At 45.5% G+C, this 18649-nt stretch overlaps 1 protein-coding gene across 1 annotated transcript in view; it reads left to right on the forward strand.

Annotated features, from left to right (window-relative positions):
• Window positions 1-17769, forward strand: part of Flt1 (fms related receptor tyrosine kinase 1) — a 161314-nt gene extending 143545 nt beyond the window's left edge. The window contains exons 23-31 of the mRNA XM_020176806.2: window positions 276-373; window positions 2098-2220; window positions 3963-4074; window positions 5513-5612; window positions 9937-10042; window positions 10331-10473; window positions 11531-11615; window positions 13296-13390; window positions 14906-17769. Coding sequence (XP_020032395.2) covers window positions 276-373; window positions 2098-2220; window positions 3963-4074; window positions 5513-5612; window positions 9937-10042; window positions 10331-10473; window positions 11531-11615; window positions 13296-13390; window positions 14906-15092 — 1049 coding nt within the window. The 3' untranslated portion in view covers window positions 15093-17769. The remainder of the gene's footprint in view (window positions 1-275; window positions 374-2097; window positions 2221-3962; window positions 4075-5512; window positions 5613-9936; window positions 10043-10330; window positions 10474-11530; window positions 11616-13295; window positions 13391-14905) is intronic.
• The last annotated feature ends 880 nt before the right edge of the window (window positions 17770-18649 follow it).

Here is an 18649-nt window from a genome sequence, read left to right on the forward strand (position 1 = left end):
AGATTATTTACAGAGTTACTAATTTTGACAGCGAGCTGTGTGCAATTGTCTCCCTTCTGGCCTTTTTGTGTCTTCCAGGGTCATCCTCCTCCCCCATGTGCAGGTCCAATGGGCTGGAGGCCTGGAAAAATCTCTGATGTTCACATTGAGGGCAGAATGCTTTTGTAAATAAAATTGTTGGTTTATTTTATGCTTTGTCAACATTGTTCCAATACACTGGGGTTTGGAGGAATAAGAAGAGCCATGCAAATGGTTCCAGTTCTAATGTTTTGCAGATTCTAATGAGTTCTACAAGCAACCCATCACCATGGAAGATCTCATTTCTTACAGTTTTCAAGTGGCCAGAGGCATGGAGTTTTTGTCCTCCAGAAAGGTCAGTTTATCTCTATAGTTTTTCCTTTTGTGGGGGAAGGGAAGTTTGAGGTAGGGTCTCTCTGTATAGTGCAGCTGACCTTGAAGCCTCCTAGAGTTACAGGATTACAGGTATGTGCACCACACCTGGCCTTTTCTTCCTTTTGAAAACAATTTTTATCAGAAACATAGAGAAGTTTTTTTTTTTAATTTTGTTTCACATTTTTAATTTACTTTTAACTGATACATAAAATTAAACATATTAATAAGATATAAAGTCATATTTCAATACATGTAATCGGTTGCAGAATGTTTGAATTGATTTAAATATATTGATATCCTCAAACATTTATCATTTCTTTATGGTGAAAACTTGCAAAATTCCTTCTTCTACTGTTCTTCTTTGCAAGGCCAGGACACACAGTTCTGCCATAAGTCCATTTCCTGATATTTGCTTATACTTATGACCTTTAAACGAAGAATCAGCACCACATGGAGTCATAACCTGTCCTGATGTGAGCAATTTGTAAATTGAGAGCCTGAGGCGCCAATGGGTAGAATGGAATTGTAGGGGCCAGCCTCACCTGGGTTGGGACTAGACAAATCGGGGACCATTCTCCACAGTGCCTTCGGGCATGTTCTTAAAACTGGCTGAAATCTCAGAGAACATAGATAGCTTCACAGGAGAGCTGCTGTCAGTACAACCACGTGGGGTGTGGTTGCACCTGTAACACCAGCCTCCAGCTGGCTGAGGCAGGAAGAGCACTTCAAGAGGAGTTTGAGGTCAGCCTGGGCTACACGGCGAGACCCTGTGAAAATATAATGAAATTCATTATTTTATACAATTAATACATGCTAATAAAAAATTAAAATAGCTGGCTGCAGTGTCACACACCTGTCATCCCAGCTACCCAGGGAAACACAAATAGGAGGATGGCAGTCCAGACCAGCCTGGGCATAAAGCAAGACTCGATTTCAAAAATACCAGTGCAAAAAGGGTTGGCAGATTGGCTCAAGTGGCAAGCGGCCTGTGTAGCAAGTGCAAGGCCTTTAGTGTCCCCCCCATTAAAATAAATAAAATATTCAGAGTACAGATTAAGAGCGAGTGAATATGCTCAAAGAACACCATATGCATGTATGGAAATATCCCAATGAAATCCTCTTGTTTTGTACGATTAACATACAGTCATGAAGTAATTTTTAAAAGAACTCCTTGTAGATGAAAAGGTGTAAACAGTCTGATACTGTGTCTCACCTTGGTGTTGCTGAATAAAGTTATTTTCTTTTAACAAAAGAAAAAACAGGATCCTAAAGATCTGATCTCTGCTAGTCTGGGAGGAAATCGGAGGGGCCTTCATTTTGAAGTCTCAATTCCATTTTTTCTTTTTTTTGGTGATATGGGGTTTAAACTCAGGGCCTTGCACCTGCCAGGAAGGTGCTCTACCCCTTGAGCCACTCTGCCAGTCTGGGCTAGTCAGGATGAAGGGCTGTGAAGTTTTGCCCCCTGGCAAAGCCCAGTCTGCCAACTTGGCTTGGCTGACGGGACGACGTGGGGACAGTGCATTTCTTGGTTGGGGCCCAAGTGACCTGTGTTTGTAGAGAAGCCTTCATGTTATGGTGGCCCTCTGCCTCCTTAGCAGCACGTGGCATGGATCCTTGAATTAAGAGTAATGACACTGACAGGCCGCAGGAAATCAGTCGGTTAGACGAGGGAAGCACATTGATCACGCGCCTGTTTCATCGTAGTGCATCCATCGAGATCTGGCAGCTCGAAACATCCTCTTATCTGAGAACAATGTGGTGAAGATTTGCGATTTTGGCCTGGCCCGGGATATTTATAAGAACCCCGATTATGTGAGAAAAGGAGACGTAAGTCAGCTTGCTATTTATTTGACTTGTTTATGCCCTATCGTTTATAAACCCTTGGTAACTACTTACGCTCCCAGCAGTAATTCCCCCCAAAACTCTCCTGTGGCTTCGTGAAGGCAGAAGTCCAGATGAGCTGTGTGCCACAAAGCCAGAAAGGCCACTGTCTTAAGCTTCTGTTTGTCCCTAATCCCGGCATGGATCCTGTTCTTTGGGCAGCACTGTCTGCAACTTGTTAACCTCAGTCGTGTTTGGTGGTCCCTGGTGAGCTGTATCCTTCCTTGCCTGATCTCCTCTGGGAGTTCCTTGTCCCACAGAAAAGAACAGCCTGGACTCTTTCCCTCAAATACACCCACATGATTGATTCAGCAGGTGCCTCTGCCTCCGGAAAGGGTGGGGGAGGGAGGTGAGGAAACGCTCACCTCCCTCGGACGCCTTTCAGGACTGGGAGGCATCTCCCTGCTGGCTGGCTTGCTCGTGCTGGCCTCTCCTGCCCTATCTGTTTTTGAACACAGTGTGATTTGTCACTTAGTGAGTGACTTCCTATGTCCTCTCTTGTCCTGTCTGCCAGGAGGGATTCAGCTTGTGTCTGGGCTCTACAGCAGAGGCTCTCCAAACTGGAGGGAGAGCACACATCACCTAGAGGGCTTGCTGAACCACAACTGGCTGGCCCCACAGCAGACCCCTGTGCCTGGGAATCCCCATCTCTTAAGCTTCCCCCACTACCCTTTTTTTTTTTTTTTTGGCAGCACTGGGGTTTGAACTCAGGGCCTCACTCTTGCTAGGCAGGTGCTCTTACTGCTTTAAGCCACTCTACCTGCCCAGCTCCTCCCCTTTTTTGGCAGTGCTGGGGTTGAGCTCTGAACCTAGCACAAGCTGGGCAAACCACTGAGCTCCAGCCCCGGCCTGAGAACCTGCATCTCGTCTCTGGGCAATGCTGCCTGGACCATTCCTTTGAGGAGCACTGCTCCACCATCACCTTTTATAAGAGGGGAAAACCATGCTTTTCTTGGAGCCCTGGTCTGGATAAATGATTTCTGCCTGTGTTTCAGTCTGGCCCTCTTTTCTGTCCATCTGTGTCTTATGCAGCCTCCCTATCTCCCTCCCAAGGCCTTTCTCTCCCTTTGTCTCTTCATTGTTGCATGCCTTCTGCCAATCCCCATCTGGCCAACTCCCAGGCTCACTTGCTGGGATCCCGTTTGGAAGAGAAGGAAGACTTGTCTGCATGCTTGAAGACCAGTCCTACATTTTCCTATACTAAGTACTTACGTGCTAAACCAACTTTCTTCTTTCCAATGTCTTTGCCCTCCCAATTCCATGACTTTGGGAGAGGGAGGGTGCTGAGGACTGAACCTAGAACCTCACACATGCTAAGGTCATGTTCCAGCACTGAGCTACACCCCAGCCTCTAACTCATTGACTTACAATCCTGTCTATTTGTAAAGGGATGCCTTTCAAAATCCTCTTCCTTGAAAAGAATTCTGGGGAAATCACCACCAATTTTCAAGGTGTCTTCTGATTCAGGTCACTGTCCAGCCCTCAGTGTCCCTGTGGAGTGCAGGCTGTATTGCTCTCTTTAGCCAACACAGCAGGCTCTAGGTATTTTCTCTGGTTAGGAAACTGTAGTAGCTGTTTTAGAAAATGGCTCTGGACGAGTGTTACATAAGAGGTGACCCCTGGGCGCTGGAGTTGGATGAGTTTTGTTCTCATGCCTTTCTGCTCAAGGTCCCCTTGTCCTCTTCCAGACTCGACTTCCTCTAAAATGGATGGCACCTGAATCCATCTTTGACAAAATCTACAGCACCAAGAGTGACGTGTGGTCTTACGGAGTGCTGCTGTGGGAAATCTTCTCTCTAGGTAAATGTGGGTGAGGGAGGAAATCCAGTAGCCCAGAAGTCAGTCTTAAGCCTCTGCTGAGCATCCTTTGAATAGAGAGGACCTTGAGGTTAATACCTGAGCTAATTGCAAAGGATATCGGAGGCCTGGTTCCCACCTTAGACAACCAATGGTCTGTGTGTGTGCCCCATACTGTAAGAATGGTTCAAGAACAAGGTCAGCCCATAGAAAATCTGTCCCTTTCCCCTTCTCTAATTCCTCAAACACCTCTGTCTCTAATGACCTTACCCCTCCCCCAGAATACCTTCCCAGGAAAGGCCCTGTGCACAGGTGAGCCAGTGGGAAGGTGTTTGTAAGAAGCAGCAGGCTTTGCTCTGTCGCCTCTGATTTTCACACAAAGGCACACTGCTTTATGCGAGCAAACCATAAAGAACACCAGTTATATTTATTCTGCCTGCAGTGCATCTGCTATGGGTTTCTAAAAGCCGTGTTCAAGGCCCCAGCCTTGGCTGTGCAGAGCTCACATCTGCTCACAGACACAGTGGTGAGGAGGCCTCCAAAATGCAAAGTTCTGGCCAAGAGTCTTTTGGGCTTTGCCAAAATTTTGCCTTTCAGAGCAAATCAGAGTTTCTCAGTAACATCCCTGGCTTCCTGGAACGTGTGAAAATCATTCTCCTGCTTTCAATGACAGGCACCTGTTGCTTCCAGTCTTTGAAAGCAGCTTGGCGACCACAATGGCCATGTAGTGACACAGTGCCAGCACTGAATGTCCCCCAGCTGCTTCCTACCAGCAGCAATGACTACAGAGTGCAAACACATGCTGACATGGCCTAGGCTTGAGGACTGGCTCAGAGTGACCTGGGTGGCCTTGCCCACCTACCCCCTTCAGGGTCCCAGTAAAGGACAGCTACAGGGCATCTCAGTGAAGATGGCAAAGGGACTGAGCCTCTCGGACACCTTGAGCTCTGTAGACTCCTGACCATAGGCAGCCCCTCCCCCACACCACTCAATCATGCACTGAAATCCAAAGCCACCTCCCCTCAGGCCTATCTTACTCCCCAGCGCTGTAAGAATACAAATCACTGCGGCTGGAGTGATTCATAGCCTACTCCAAGTCCACTGGCTTTTCCAAAAAGAGGTCATTAACCCAAGGAGTGAGTCTCTAACGACAGATTGCTTTAGAGTTCCTTGTGGGGACAGGGTAGGGACCCTTCTGGTTGTCCTTTCCTCTGACCAGTCAGGGAGGAGTGGCCTTTGGGCATCAATCAGACACCCAGCAACCATGGGACCAACCAGCCAAATGTGTGTCCCCACTAAGAGTCTGCTGAGCTTTGCTGAGATCTGTCTCATCACTGGGAATTTATTATTGAAACATCACTTTGAAGGGGTGGATAAAAGAAACACTGAACTGCCCCCTAACCATAACATGCTTGTGACTCTCCCCCTCTGTCCCCTGCAGGTGGGTCTCCATACCCAGGAGTGCAAATGGATGAGGATTTCTGCAGTCGCCTGAAGGAAGGCATGAGGATGAGAGCCCCTGAGTATGCCACTCCTGAAATGTGAGTCATGGCTGCCTCTTCTCCACCCAGCAGGTGCCTCCAAGGCTGCAGAACTGTTGATTTTCAGAATCCCAAATTTGGAAGAGACAAATGGCCCTCTTTTTCTTCAGGGATGCCCATCCTCAGCCTCTATTGGGCTCAGCTGTGTTGGGAGTGTTTTCCTGAAGTGAGACGTGTTGTCCTTGATCCATCCCTACCCAGTCCTCTCCTAATCACTGACATGACTTTTCGAGGCCTCTAGTTGGGAAATGAAGTTCAAAAAGTTCAATTTCTAGGTGTAAATCTGGGCAGAACAAAACATCCAGGTACTGAATGCAAGACCTCAGCTTTGCTCGTCGCAGGGAGCCTAACGAGCTAAGCTACCACCGTGGGCTAGAAGTCTGTTGCCAGATCCTCTACCCACACTAAGGACCCACAAGGGCTTGGTTTGGACTGCAGAGGAAGAGTGTGTGTGTGTGTGTGTGTGTGTGTGTGTGTGTGTGTGCATGTGCATGTGGGCAGGGGGTGGCGGGAGCAGAGGAACTTCTTGCCTGGAGACGTGATTGCACTCCACAGAGGCTACGTGGGCAATCTGGTTTCTTTAAAATCCTTTAGGACAAGGCCCAGCAGCTGTCTAGAGCACCTGACTTGCTTGTGGAGGTGCCTTCCTGCCGTGCTCTCTGGTGGCTTTAGGAAGATGACAGGCTCCGTGCAAAGGCTTCTCCATTGTAGACTGCTCTTACTCGCCTCTCCTGGGTACTCTTTTCCTGTGACTTTGTGCATGCTTTGCACTTTGAGGACTGAGCAGGAAAGTGATGACACTTGCAGTTTATCCAGCTGCTGACAAGGACTTGGGCCTCCCTGAGGTGGCGCCACCTTTCCTGAATGGGCAGGCAGCCCCCCCATCCCACGCACACAATGGGGCCTGTCAGAGCACTGGGATGGCCTTTGTGGAAGAGTCAGGGGGCAGTGAAGGAAGTGTGGGCCTGGCCAAAGGGCAAGGTTGCTGTCTCCTTCCTTCATCATCTCAGGACAAAGCTAAGTCAGATGCAGGAATGGGGAGCTTGATGAGGGAAAGAGGAGTCAGGCATGAAGGCAGGGCTGGGGACAGCCTGAGTGCAGGGAGGACACAGAGGGTTTTTTTGTCAGTGTTGCACGGTGTCCTCTTCAGGACACCAGGCAAAGCCTCTTCCTGAGAGCCCGGGCCAGAGCCAGATCAGCCCTCAGACTCCATCTGCACAGTAGAGTGCACAGGCTTTAGAGTTTGTGCCCTCTGGTGAGAGGGCAGCACCAGAAGATCTGATTTACAATAAGTCACTTTGCACCCCAGGATCTTGAGCAGGCAGGGTGGGTACAATAATCTGAACTTGACTAGTATCAGACTCGTAAGTGAAGCCATGTGTCCTCTGCCAGCTAAGTGGCAGAGGAGACAGATTTAGCAACCAGTCCCTGGAACTGATCTCCTTGGACCACGGGGCCTGTTAAATTGGGACTATGCCCCGAATTCCCCAGAAGAAATGAATTTCTGACATCCACGTGTGCTCTGAATTAAATATCCTTCTGCTTTCCGTATAATCTGAAAATCAGGAATTCTCAATTACTAACAGTCACAACTACTTGCAGTTATTATTAAATAATAATAACCAAATGGTTATTTGGTGCTTATAAATGTTTTAAACACATAATATGTATTAATTTACCTAGTGATCATAACAGCTCTATAAAGTGGATCCTGTTATGGCTCCATTTTACAGATAAGAAACCCACGGTACCAAACACCCAAATGATTTGTCCACACTGCTGATCAGTTAGCAAACTCCGTCTGAGCTGAGTCCACAACACTAGCCTGCCTACTTTCAGGGACTATTTCCAGTTCTCACCAGGCTCTGGTCCAAATAACTCCAGTGATGCAAAGTCACTGACTTTGGACTAAAGACTTCCCTGGTCTTTCTGAAACCTTAATGTCTTTACCTGAACCTCCCCCAACTATCCCCTGAACCACCCAGACTGTAGACAGAGGTGTAATTCCTCAATTCTGGGAAAAGAGAAGTTTGTTTTAAAAATTTAAGAAAGACACAGCTTTTTAAAATGCTTCCAGATTACCACTGGGTGCCGTGGTTCATCCCTGTAAACCCTGCTACTCGAGAAGCAGAAATCAGAAGGATCATGGTTCCAGGTCAGCCTGAGCAAAAAGTTAGGGAGACCCTATCAAAACCAATGGCTGGGTGTGGTGTATGCTTGTCATCCCAGCTATGCAAGAAGCATAAATAGGATTACAGTCCAGGCCTACCTGGGCATAATCATAAAACCTTATTATTTTTTTTAAAGCAAATGGTCTAGGACATGGCTCAAGTGATAGAGCACCTGCCCCAGTACTGCCAAAATTAAAAAAAAAGAGAAGGCTGGGATTCATGCTATCCACCATCTTCTCACACCATCTTCTCAGGCGTGTGAGGGCTGAGAGCTTCTTGTTTCTTCCAACAGCAGGAAAGTCCGGGTGAAAACATAAGCACCTTCTCAGAACAGGGATTCTGTGGCCTGAACCTGGTCTACAGCAGTGTGCACTTGGGAACTTGGGTGTTGCTGGAAAGGAAACTTTTCCCCCCAGTTTGGGTACAACTGGAGTCTCTTTACTTTACTAAAACCTGCTTATTTAGTGGTGAAACTGTGCAACGCTGAGTAGTCTTTGGTTCCTTGCCCAGAGCCCGTTTAATCAGAGGCTTTTCAGTAAGGGAATAAGCCATGAATGTTTTCCTTTTCCTTTTCCTTTGGTGTTTGCAGAGATCATGCACATTGAATTATAGGCCCTGGGAGTGGAGTCTAGAAATCAGAAGCCTCCAGTGAAGCCAGAAAACAGCAATGGTCACAGGTGGTCCCTGTGGCTGGTTTCTGCAGAAGGACCAGGGAGAGGCCCTTCTATGTAGTTGTGATTCCCAAATAGCTGCTGGTCCACCCCTTTGCAGTGAGATGGTGGTGATGCTGGTGCAAAATGGAACAGGCTCCCTGCTTACTGGGCTGAGGCTGCTTTGTGCTCACTGGGAGCTTTTGGTACAACCTGAAGGCAACACATCTAGCGAGTGGCAAGAGGCAGCTGCTCCCTGGAGTTTCTCAGGCTTTTCCCCCAGCAGCACAGTTCCCAGCTCCACAAGTGATGTCTGCCATGGCTGAAGAATCCACAGAAGAGGCAGAGTTGTCTTTCCTAGAGACTAGTCGGACTTCCTTCACTAGTTAGTTATTGAGTGCTTCTGTGTCAGGACTGTAACGGGTGAGCGGTGTGCAGATGAGGTCCCAGGCCGCAAAGGGTGTACAGGCTGGTTCTAACCTAGTTCTAAAGTTTCAGCCCATTCAGATTTTGATCTGACTCAGAGTCCTTTTTTGTCCAGAATCTTCTAAAAGAAAAGGTAACTTATAATACACCTCCCATAAACAGCACAAAAGACCCAAAAGGAACAAATCCTTAGTTCTGTGTTTTGGAGGGTAGAGTAGGGACAGGTGTCAACTCGGAGCTGACATGACCAAGAGGGGAGCCTGATACATCCACATCAAGGTGTAAGAGAAAAATCACAGAGAAGCCTTTTGACAGTGGAACCCCAGGACAAGATCTGGAGTCTGTGAAATACTAAGACAGATATTTCAAATTCAGAAGCCCAGCCTGTACTTTGCTTTAGTGGTGGGAGGCCAGTTTATAATAAGAAGCTTTGAAATGCTAGGTGAAAAATAACCAGCCACACCCAGGAACCTTGCACACAGCCTGAGGAACTGCCGAAGTCCTCAGTGTGTGGACCTCACCTTCTGGAGATGACATGAGTCGTGGATCCAATAGCCTCCACTGCATGGCCTCATCAGGGACTGTGAGAGACTTGGAAAGCCATGTGCTTACTGAGAAGCCAGCTCAAACCAACTTTTTTTGCAGCCTAAGAGTGAAATGAGTACGCAAACTACCCATTCACGTTCACATTTCTTTTTAACTTTCAAGACGCTGTTGTGCTTTTAAAAGAGAGTAGATGAGGGCTCCACCTCACATCGAATGGCTGAGAGCAGTGAGTTTCCTTCCCAAGTGGCTGTCTGACCTGTAAGCTTAGCCCTTCTTCTCTGCAAAGCCATTGGCACCCAAAGAAGTTGAGTCAGGAGAACTCTGAAGGGGGGTTTCCCACTGCTGTTAGGACCTGGCCCAAACAGACCCTTACATGCTAGTCCTAGACCCCAAACCTAAAAATGAATCATGTCACGTTTATCAAAAGCATGATCTGCATTGGAAGCTGACACCCCTCACTTTGCGACGTGCAGGGTGATTTGTGGAAATGTCACTGCTCTCCAGCTTTCTCTGTGTGCTCTTGCCCAACAGCTATCAGATTATGTTGGACTGTTGGCACAAAGACCCTAAAGAAAGGCCACGCTTTGCAGACCTTGTGGAGAAACTAGGCGATTTGCTTCAAGCCAACGTACAACAGGTAAAACTCGATTCACCTAGCATATTAGAAGGTGAAATGACTATCAGTGTAAGTCAAGGGGGTGTTTGTTGGTTGGTTGTTTTAAGAACTATTCATAGGGGAGAATAGCAATGAAGTGTGTGTGTGTGTGTGTGTGTGTGTGTGCGCACGTGTGCACGCATGCAGAATCACCTTCTCAAAGCACAAACAAGATTGAACAAATGATATAGTTGAAGTTGACGTAATGCTGCATAGAAATTAGTTGAAGTAGAAGTTTGTGCAGTTAGAGATCTATCTTTGGTATTTCAGGATGGTAAAGACTATATCCCACTGAACGCGATACTGACAAGAAACAGTGGGTTCACATACTCAACTCCTGCCTTCTCTGAAGACTTTTTCAAGGACAGTATTTCAGCTCCGAAGTTTCATTCAGGAAGCTCTGATGATGTCAGGTAAGATTTCTTTCCTAAACTTTGTTACAGAATTTTCAAACATAAAAACTATTAGTTCATCCTGTGAGCCTTTTAGCATCTTTATCTGCAGTAGACACAGCCCTGGGGCTTTGACCTCAGCTCTACAACCAGGGAAGGCCTGGAAGATAGTTGGAACAGTCAGAATACATTGAGAGGCTTCCAAGAAATCCAGCACTGTGATGGATCATAGGCCAGTGAATGCTGTTCACTGTTCCTACCTCACAGGCAGCCCAAAAGGCTGAAGGAAATGAGTCATCCATGTTTTTAAAGATGAGAAATGAACTTGGAGTAAATACCTTAGCAAGGTGTGATTGGGTAAGAGCTTGGTGAGGGTGAGCTGTCAAAGTAATTTGCTTAGCAGCAGGCCAAGTAGAGGGCTTTCCTAAGAAGTTGGGCCTTGCAGAAGGTGACACACTCTCAGACTGAGGAATTCAATCAATGCGTAGGGAGAACTTTCCTGCGAGTGACTATGCGGTGGATATCCTTGATGGTCTTTCCTAACAGGTCATCGAAAATAGAAAGGTAGAAAATAGAGAAATCATGCAACTACCACTCATTTCTCCCAGTCTGTAGTCACAGGACAGAACATACAAGAATGGCCTTCACGCTCAATTGTGTGATTAAATTGGCTGTGTAGCCTTGACAGTTTGTTTTATTTATCACCCCACATCCTTTTAGGAAGTAGGCAGCTATAAGTGATAAGATAAAGTCATATCACTTCCCAGGCGTCATTTCTCTCAGTTGTACTATAAGGCACTGAGGCCAGATGAAATATCTCCTCTTGGCCTGACAGTTTTCTGATTCCACAACCTTGTGGGGTTTTGCTGTAAACTATGGAACATGAATTGACAACCAAAGATGGAAGTGGCCTTGCCATGAGGATTCCTAGGAGACACAACAGGAAATTTGAGCCACAGGAGTTAGACAATTGGTATTTTGGTTATCTTAGCTAGGATGTATGTGGAGTCCATGATCTCCTTATAATCAAAAGTGCATCCATTTCCTGTCTTAATTATTATTCCTGCTTCTCCATTAGATACGTGAATGCCTTCAAATTCATGAGCCTGGAAAGGATCAAAACCTTTGAAGAACTTTCACCAAATGCCACTTCCATGTTTGATGTAAGTCATGACACTAAGCCACTCAGTGCACCCTGGCACAAGCCTTCACCTGACTCTATCCAAACACCAACTTCAGGAGTCTGGTAGCTCTTGGGTCAATGAGGCCAGTACAAGCAGAGGCTGAAGTGAAAATGTCAGAGGGATTGACAGACAACTAGACTTAGCTGTGCAGAGCTGATTTGAAAATAGAAGTCCATGTTTTGAAGATGGCCCAGAATTCACTGCAGGCCCATCCCATAGTCTGGAAAGAATTCAGTCTCTTAGGAAACCTCATTGTGTGTTCCTCAGCGTGAGGATCATCCTTACTTCCAGAACAGAGGAATTCCTAGACATGTGATTGGCTGGTCCTTGTGATGATGATATAACAGAAGCCTTATGATGTAGCAGCCTTGAGTCCAGAAGACCACCTAGGTCGTAGGCCTCTTCCCCTAAGGTTTTGCAGACTGATGAGCCATGTTCCTACCCAGCACACTGGAAGAAGCAAACTGGGACAGCCTGGCAAACAAAAGGCTCTACTGGATCTTGTGTTTGAAGCCCTGGAATGGGGTTGAGAGTATAAGGGGAGGAGAGGAAGGCTGAGCAGCAGAGCACTTCTGGTGTGGCAGACCCTTATGCTCAAAGTAGAATCTCCAGACAAGCACTGTGCCATGACCCTAGAGCTGGCCAAAAACTCCAGCTCTCAGGACCCACCCAGAGCCACCTAGGTGGACACCACCTTGTCACAGATCCCCAGGGATGGATTCCTGGACACATTGAAATTGAGACGTGCTAATGATAACCATGTCCCACAAAGGGCATGGAAGACCATCTCCAGTGTGAAGGTGTCATCAGTGGCTCTGAGACAAGCACAGTCACCCTTAACAAGCACCAGAACCTTGCCAGGCACACCAGATAAAAGGACAAGGTGTCTTTGAAGATATACAAACACTTAAATTTTAAGCTATAGGTAAATGTTGTTGCTTGGTACATTGGTTCAAGTCCAAGGAAATAATACTGAGCCAAGCACGGCACTTCTCAACCTTAACACTAACTCTAATTGTGGCAAATTATAACAAGTTTCCTTGTTTGCTTAGGTGTTTGTTTACTGACTGAGTGAACACAGTACAGTGAGAGCCTCAGAGAGGCAGGGACAAAGTGTGAAATTTACTTAGAACATACATTATTGACAGCAATGAAGAGTGGCTAGAACTCAGTGCTAAAGATGACTCAAAGAGGAATTGCTAGAAACTATGACCAAGGACGATTTGAAAATTCCATACAGTGTTCTAGAAAAAAAAAATTAAACAATGTCCTTATAATTTCCTAGAATTTTTACATGTTACGGATACCAAATAACAACATGCCCTTAACCAACTGTCAACTGCCAAGATTAATTTTATTAGGTCTAGGAAATCCTTTAAATATGGAAAGTGGTGACCTTATTACTGTAGTTTTCCTGCTTGTTTATTTATTCACTTACAGGAAGACAGGCCTCGAAGTCACCAAGACTAGGCATTACTTGTAACCGAGTTTGTACTTGCCAACATGGAGAAAATGTTTCCTGTCAATAGGCAGGGACCATGGCGTGTGAGGGCAGTGCCCAGTGTGACCTCAGGGATACATTCCAAAACGGTCCTCAGACTTAGTGTGGACCCCTCTGGGCCAGGCAATTATGTAACCTTCCTCCTCCTTCCCTGCCAGGATTATCAGTTGGACAGTAGCAGTCTGCTGGCTTCCCCCTTGCTGAAGCGCTTCACCTGGACGGAGAGCAAGCCCAAGGCCTCGCTAAAGATTGAGTAAGGAAGCTGGGTATCTTTCCTCTGATCGTTGGTGGGGGGGTGTGAAGGAAGATGCAGGGAAGTTGGCTTAATGGGGGGACTGAGGGCTACTTGCCATCCTGAACTATAGGATCCAGACATTGCACAAAAGCATTTCCCCTCAGAGGGCAAGAAAGGGGGATATAAAATTAACAAATGTGGCCCAGACTCTAGAAGGCTGGTGTTTAAGAGGAGAACACATGCAGAAAATTCCTGCACAGACAGACAGTCAAGAAATGTGAAGCGTGGGGCCTCAGTGGAAAGGAGTCTGATATATCAGCTGTGGAGGACGTGGATGGGGAGACATGCTCAGGGAGTAGGAGACAGTGTTCCCTACTCTGTTCTCTGGATGAGTCACAGGCCTAAGTCATGCCACCCTGAGCACTCAACCCTTCCAAATGAAGGTCTTGCTACCTCCTGTTGATCCTATTACCCATTTCTTGCTTGAGAGTTTCTCCATGAACCCCTGGCTTGATCAGTAAGCCATCTCCTTCTCCATACTGTGGCCATTATGGTCAGAATTACTTGGGATTCTGCTTTGTACTCCACTGATCCTGGATGTTACTTCAGTTCCTCTATGCTAGTCTCTATTTAGGAATAGTGCTGGGTTGGGAAGGGCTGGGCTTATCAAATGTTCCCTTCTTTCCTGATTCAAATGCTTGCCCCTCTTTCATGTAAATCAAAGGTCACCAGACTTTTTCACAAAGGACCAGATAATAAGCAACTGCCCAACTCTTCTTTCAAAAGAAGCCACAGACAATACAGAAGCCAGTAGGCATGGCTGGGTTCCAACAAACCTTAACAATAACATTGTGATGACTTAAAAAAAGAATTTATTTCCTTATAGTTCTGGTGGCTAGAAGTCCAAAGTCAAGGTGTCTACAGGGACACTTTCCCTTCAGAGGCTCTTGCGGGGAATCATTCCTTGCCTCTTCCAGCTTTTGGTAGCTTTAGGCATTCCTGAACTTGTGGCTTCATCTCTTCTTTGTGTATGGTCATGACTCCCTCTGCCTGCACATGTTTGCATTTGGGGCCCACTCAGATACTTCAGGAAAAGTTCCACCCCTCTAGACCTTGGCTTAATTATAACTTTTGCCATATAAGGTGATATTCTCACGTTCCCAGGATTTGACATGGATATTTAGGGGAAGGGAGGAGAGGGATTGTTTTTTGGTTAACCGTAAGATCTACCTGACCCAAGAGTAGGAGAGGGCTGTCCTTAAGTCTAGGAGTTATTTTCTATCTGATTATGGATTTACATTGATTCACCATACATTCCACCCCAGCCTCTTTCTGCCCAGAATACAAGCTAGCATGAGGAAGCTGGTATGCAGTTTTAGAACAATCTAAATCTAAGTTTTAGGAAATCTGAGCAGACTGAGCTGGGATTCCATAATAGGTGTGGACAAATGGTCCATTAAGAAAGAGTGGATTTTAATGTTTGTTTTTGGGAAGTTCATCTTGTACATTTGATCTCTCTCTCTCTCTCTCTAGCTTGAGAGTAACCAGTAAAAGTAAGGAGTCGGGGCTTTCTGATGTCACCAGGCCCAGCTTCTGCCTTTCCAGCTGTGGCCACATCAGACCTGTGCATGACAACTTGGAGCCAGGAAAGGAGGATTTGTGCTGCTCTCCGCCCCCAGACTACAACTCGGTGGTCTTATACTCCTCCCCACCTGCCTAACACTTGACACAAGCCTTCTTTCTAGAAGCGCACGTGTATCTACACCCCAAAGAACTAGCTTCTGTCAGTATTATACACATATGGGTTTACACCTTTATCTTTCCACAGGAGTCAGCTGCTTTCAATGACTCTTAATAGTGCTTTTTTTTTTTTTTGACTAACAAGAATGTAACCCCAAATAGAGAAATAGTGACAAGAGCACTGCTTTCAGTTCCCATGTTACTCACTGTGTTAGAGAAACCCCTTCTAAGTCCGATGACTCACCTGCTCCAGCCCCTAAGGACAGGAGGACTCAGGAGATGCACTGGCCAAGCCTGCTGGGGAACCAGAGGAAACAAGCCCTTTAGCTCGATAGATCACATTGGCCTGAGTGTCTCTGGAGTACTCTAGCAGGCATAAGCAGGAGAGAAAGAAAGAGAGAAAGGAGGGAGAAAAGAGAAAAAAGAGAAGGCAGGAGAAAGACTTTGAGATGTGCCATGTGGGGAGGGAACAGGAAAGGGTTCTCTGCAGCACCACCTCCATGGCCTCCAACCCCTACCCAGGAGCAGGCAGGGCAGAAAGGAGGGGATTATTTCCTGGGTTCTGGGATGCAAGAAAAGGACATATGTTTTCCAACAAAAGTAAATCTTACAACTACCTATGAGACTGGTTCTATACCCATTCCCACACGTGATGTTTTGATTTGTAGCACTGAGGTGGCACTCAGCTCTGAGTCACACCGTTGGCTCCTCTAGTGAGATACACTGAGAACCTATCCAGAGCTTGTTGGCCTGAATTTAGCATCATGCAGCTGTGAAGCTAAATGGAACCAGTTTGGTGTGTTAGGGTTGTCTACTGATTCTATTTCAAATATTATTGCATACACAAGACACTTAACTTTCTGTATTATCCTATTTGTACAGTTAACTATCCAAGGAAGCTTGGGAGAATGAGAATGTGGTCTTGTAAAGGGTTTTTCCTATACCCAAACTAGAATTGATGGACTAAAACCCAATGAGGCAGAGTGGAAATTCTATCTATACTAGCCAAAGCAACTCACTGAAGGGGTTGGAACCTGAAGCAGAGGCAATCAGTTGTGTTTCCTTTTTATTTAATGAGAATTCCATAGTCAATCTGGAAGGATGTGGAAAAGCATTAACTAATGTTTATTAAGCACTTTATGCTCCTCAAGAAAAGACAGTGATATATGTACTTTAGGCAAGATACTTCTACAGATGGGACTCAGGATGCTAGTTAATGAGCCATCAAAAGGACAAAAGCCTATTTTTATCTGCTTTGGAGCTTACCTTGAGTCTGAGGATGATGGGAATAGGAAGACAGGGTAGAAAATGGTGGCTACTCTTCAGGGTCGAGAGATTGGTGGGCTGGATCTCTACACTGGCTCTGTTGGATGCATGTTGTGATATATGTGTCTGGGGTACATGCACCTGCTGAAGCCCATCACAGGCTGGCAGACAGCAGTGAATCACTGCTTCCTGTTATGCACGTCACTTAGCTCTAGAACCTGAACTCTTGTGTACTAGATCAATGTATGCCTCCTTCCTTATGTGCCACACTCTTGCATAATGTTCTTTATATGAACAGATGGGAGAGTCAGCACATTCCCCAGTGACTCAGTGGGTACCCCATGGTGGCTCTCAGGGGCTCACGAGCCAGAAGAATGAGGCACACCTCTCCACCAGGAACTAAATCCAAACAGAATTAGGTAGGGCCAGAAGTGGGGGAAACTTTGTTCTTCCTCTTCTTTCCACACATGAAAGCTGTGACAGCTGGCAGTAGTGTAAACTAGAACTAGATAGAGGTTAAACAGAATGTTGGAGAGCCCAATCCTCTACTTTGAGATCAGATAAGAATCCAGCAATTAGTGATAAAAGGAAAACCTTAGCTATTCCTATGATACCTTGATTTTAACAACCTAATTCTTAATCATTCAGAAATAAATACCCCTTTCCCAAAAGAGAAATGAAAAGCTGTTAGGATATTGTTACTCAAGGATTTGGCACCTACATGAGTCCATCAGCCAAAAAGTGGTTCCATCTGAGATTTAATGGAGACAGAAAAATGGAAGCTTGTAATAATGAGTAGATCTGATCATGAAGTGCTTGTTCATCAACTTTTCAGCACTGAAAATTAAAACTAATTATCACACAGTAATATTAAACCCATTTGCCATTTATGACGAAAATGGTTGCCACTGTAATAAAGAGCAGTACTTCCTCCTAGGGTTTGAGATAAGCTGTGTGTGGATGGAGAGGGACTGAAACCTTATGCAAGTCTGTGTCTAGTTAGCCAAAGAAATGATGTGAAGACATTAGTTTTAGCCAGAGGACAAACTTGTCCAAAACCTAAAAACTGTTGCTTGGGTCTTTGAGCTATGCCTTGTTTCCCAGCCCATAAGGATGTCAAGCATGAAGCAGTTATTCGCCAGATACATTTAAATTGATTAAAGGAGGAGGGCATCTTTGAATGGCAGTGGTAGTAACTATATGTGTATGTCTGTGTGTGTTTGTGTGTTTTGTGCATAACTATTTAAGGAAACTGGAATTTTAGTTACTTTTATAAAAATCAAGAATATATGCTACAGATGTAAGAAAGATATGATCTGGTTCTACCTTTCTAGTTATGATGAATGTATTTTGTATACTATCTTCATATAATAAAATTAACTTCCAAAATATCCCACTTCCTGCTTTCCTTATAAATGAAAAAAGTGGTCATAGGTGTCCTTGGGAGACAGAGAGGACTGGGAGATTTCATTAATTAAGCACAGCACAAGAAAGATAAAGCAAACACTACTAAAGAGAGGGTGCAGAACTTTCCATCAGTACTACACATGGCTGCTCTAAGCAACTGGGCCACTGCAAAATCAAATCAAACTAGGCAGATTGCCCAGAAAGCCAAACACTAAAATGAATCATGAAACTAGTAAGACATACATTAATGACTGCCCACGGCCGGAGAAAGTGCCCTCAATTACAAAGAGGTAGTGTACCCTATACACCAATTTTCAGCTGGTAGACAATGGTCACAGGCTGGCGGAGTGCTCAAGTGGTAAGGCACCTGCCTAGGAAGTGCAAAGACTTGAGTTCAAACCCCAGTACCACCTTCCCCCAGATGTGTATATGTACACATGTGGACAAGTGTGGGAAATCAAACAAAATAATAGGAAAAAGCATAAAACACAAGCACTTCCCTATGAAAAGTGTTCAGCTAAGGAATCTTCCATTTGGTTTTGAGGATTACATCCATCAAAGAAACAACCCAGGTGATAACCTCCAGACACAGAGTAAGTAACCAACACCTTATTTCAGAAAGTGGCCATACTATTACTAACTTGCCTGATGATTGGAAGCTAGATTGGAGAAACATGAGAAAAAATAGACCTCCATTCTTAGGGACAATGGCAAAAAAAAAGGATAAATGCCTAATCTCAGTAAATCTGTAGTTAACTGAAAACAGCAATAGGCATTTTACCTTCAAGATTCTGAAACCCTCTTAAAGTACTGGTTTTCATAAGAAGAGTAAAGTTACTCATTTGGGCAAATGAGTTGAAGAAT

This window comes from Castor canadensis, chromosome 10, assembly GCF_047511655.1.
Source record: "Castor canadensis chromosome 10, mCasCan1.hap1v2, whole genome shotgun sequence".
Lineage (NCBI taxonomy): Eukaryota > Metazoa > Chordata > Mammalia > Rodentia > Castoridae > Castor > Castor canadensis.